The sequence below is a fragment of the Phragmites australis genome, chromosome 11 (genome assembly GCF_958298935.1).
Source record: "Phragmites australis chromosome 11, lpPhrAust1.1, whole genome shotgun sequence".
NCBI classification, from domain to species: domain Eukaryota; kingdom Viridiplantae; phylum Streptophyta; class Magnoliopsida; order Poales; family Poaceae; genus Phragmites; species Phragmites australis.
The window spans coordinates 34,036,590-34,039,877 of record NC_084931.1 but is presented as its reverse complement, the minus strand read 5'-3'; the positions used below and the strand labels follow the sequence as shown (position 1 = coordinate 34,039,877).

At 46.3% G+C, this 3,288-nt stretch overlaps 1 protein-coding gene across 1 annotated transcript; it reads right to left on the bottom strand.

Moving 5' to 3' along the window:
• Positions 1-1,262: 1,262 nt before the first annotated feature.
• LOC133883862 (plant cysteine oxidase 2-like) lies at positions 1,263-2,757 on the bottom strand. The gene is made up of 4 exons (XM_062323247.1): positions 2,536-2,757; positions 2,256-2,421; positions 1,941-2,144; positions 1,263-1,746 (listed from the first exon to the last, which is right to left on the bottom strand). Exons 1-4 carry the CDS (start codon positions 2,668-2,670, stop codon positions 1,658-1,660), a joined length of 594 nt encoding a protein of 197 aa, XP_062179231.1. The 5' UTR covers positions 2,671-2,757; the 3' UTR covers positions 1,263-1,657.
• Positions 2,758-3,288: the final 531 nt, after the last annotated feature.

Sequence of the window (3,288 nt, the reverse complement as noted above, 5' to 3'; positions counted from 1 at the left end):
CAACAACCAAATATTGTAGTTCGGCGGCGATGGTTCAGTCCCACAAATGGACCAAATGGCATTTTGTACCTGTTAATCCTATATGTGCTGTCAAATACAACAACGTCACCAAATGACTGGTAGTCCATGCGCGACTGTGCATCACACCAGAACAGATTCTTCAGAAGAAGCTCATCCTCTTCTTCTCCGGTTCAAGACTTGCTAAAGAAGAAGCGATAGGGGTCGAGGAGAAGAAAGCAGAATACGAGATGGAAGGTTTATGAGATCCAGTCGTGATCGGAGGCACGACGCCAGCAATGGATGAACGGTTGCGCCGACAGCACAGGGGAGGGAGGAGAAGGAGGCGGCAACGCTGGAGGCTTCTGGCCGACGGGTCACGAATGTGCCGAGGTTTTCGAAATACGAGCTCGCCATGATGGGAGGCGTGTCGTTGGCAATGGGAGGTGGAGGGCAGCCATGTCGCAGAGGACGAAGAGTTAGGGAGGGAGACAACCGATGAGAGAAGGGAATCGTAGGGGAGAGGGAGCATCGACAGTTCACTCGGGTCTGCCCTAGGCTTTTGGATCCGGGCTCTCATGACCCCTTCCCTTCCTAAGTGACTAATATGCCCCTAAGTGTAATTAGGTGGGACTGCTAATGAAGCTTTAGGATACGTGTCTCTCTGTTTTCAAAAAGTATAGAAGTACTTCTCTATAAATAAATCAACAGGGGAGGAGGATCCACGAGCCTACGAAGGTCTGGAACCCCAGTCGCTTGCTTGGGCTATAACATGGGACTCCATCACATCGCTTAGTTTCTACTGCTATCTTTTGAATGAACTTTAAATATCTATTCGGCCAGTAGTCCATATGTTTGTCAAAGCCTTCGTGATTGATATTGTAAACCACAATCCATGTATAATTCAAAACTAGTACTATGTATGATTACTGTGGCCAGAAATGCTTCTATATACGCTATTTGCCGATCTAGGGAATGATGATATGGCAACACGGATGGACTTGGACGTTAAATCCAAGGGTTCCACACGTATCCATTTGGAGCCTCCTGTAGAGTTTGTTTTCTCAGCAATGACTGGGAGGTTAGAGTTAGACCATATCCATTTGGGGCATCAAAGCAAAACTACACCTTCAAACGCAGTGATACATTATGCTCTGGAAGTCCATGTCCATACGAGCAGACAGATGCTAGCGCAAGCGAAACTGGAATGGCGAAATGGACTCACGGTTTTGCATCATACACGAAGAGCAAAACGGCATCCAGACAAGGAAAAAAAGGTAAACCCTTGATACATGAACAGAAGAGATGCCCCAAACAAGCAGGCAAAAAGGACTGACCTCCCTGCTCAACAGACCAAGCAAATGACCCACTGAATTTGGTATTTTGGTGTACGACCACTTTCAAAAACACCCGCGTACAGTTAGTTGTACTGGGAAACAAAAAATGATCATGTCCTAGAAAAGTCCTGTGGGCAGTGTACGCCCGAATTGAATCGCGCGCGATTTGATAACATAAGAGAAGCAGAGTCATCCGAAATCACAAGAGACTGTTTCAACCCAGATCGAAATAAGCGAAAGAACTGTGAAGTGTGTCACTTGTCGAGTTTCCTGGCCCAGTCTTCCCCTTGTACCATCTGTCTGTCTTCGACAGTTAAAGATATCTAGACAATAAACTTCCGCACCATCGGTATAGGTTCCATTTCGAATGTGCTACGAATCTCTTTGAGCCAAGAATATTGTTTATCTCCACCTGAAAATCAGATGACATTTTTCTCAGCCATCAGATTAACGAGCGATAATGATGCTCATTGTTTGAAGTTAACATTTTTTCCAGATTAGTTTGTTGTTGTTTTATCGTTTATATTCCATGCTGAATACTGCATTTGCCTTCTGCTACATGGGATTCAACAACTGCAGCAGATTTTACTGGAAAAAGAAACTCACATGAACTCGAGTACGGCGACTCATCGTAATAAGCGCAATCCCTTCCATCAGCACGGTTGTATGGTGGCCCCATCACATCAAGCACAGCACAAGGAGTCAAAGCAGTAAAACAGTGCAAATTCCCTCCATTTTCTGGGTATAGAACTACGGTCTCAGCTGAAGCGTCGAAAACAGCATCTGTATTTACCTTGGCTAAACGAGCTCCTGTGGTTACGACAACAAACAGATATGCAAATGAAGTGTTAGCAACATACTTCCCTAGAGTGCGATCATTCTCGAAGAAATGAAGGAAAAGAAAGCAAACTATCAACTAACCATCTGAGGCCTCAAGTGTGTTGTTATTACTACTATCCGGGGGACTTTTCGCCCAGTCATATGACTTCAGGTGCATGGAACCAAATAATATCTTGCTAAAGACTGTCATCCCAGGATGATTGTGGAGGGGAATGACAGCTGATTTCGGCAAACAGAAGATACCAAACTGCACAAAGCATGCAAAGCTTCAGCAAGAGGCATTTGCTAACAAGTTCTTTAGATGATCACACACATTTTTTAAAATACACCAACAAGCGATGCACACAAATGAAGAAATTACCGAAAACTTGGAGCAACCATAGAAATGCAAATAAGTAACTCGAGGCGGCCCTTTAGAATCGACGTGCTCGAAATACTGCATACTAGAGTTTATCCCAACATCATGTGGCTTTAAATCATCTGCATCCAAAAGCATAGAGATTAGACAAAATGGCAGTAGAAATTTCCGTTAGAATTTGAATAAACTGCACTTATAGCCATTGGCATAGCATTAGCAGCGACAATTCATTCACTCAGAATCAAGTAATGGATCATGAAATGATCTCTTTTAGGTTCAAGTAATGCGAGAATGTGACCAAGAGTCCTCGCGGTCCGGTGGTGCCCGGGCTCAAGAAAGGGCCGGACCGAGTACTGACAGCCTGCCCCCAAGGCCTGAGCTCCGGACTACTCGAGCAGCTCGAGTGATAGGATTACCCAGGGCACCTGAGGACCCGGTAGAGCTCGGGGTCCTTAAGAGCGGACCGACCACCACGACCACCACGAAGGGCTTCGGTCGAACGTTATCGCACGCACGGTACTCCTTTCTACGAACCGCTCTGTCGTTCTAGAAAAAGGCCGACACGCGGCAGGGTTTGTTCACGGGCCAGGAGACCACCTCACCGAGCAGATTAAAGTGCGAGAGCCCCCGAGAATGACTCGGGAACATAAAGTTACTGAAAGCAGATTTGTTTGAATATAACCACTCACCGGGCAGCCGTCGGCCTTCCGGCCAGCCGACCCAGAAGGGGTTGATTCCAAGCCCGGGGGCCCGGGA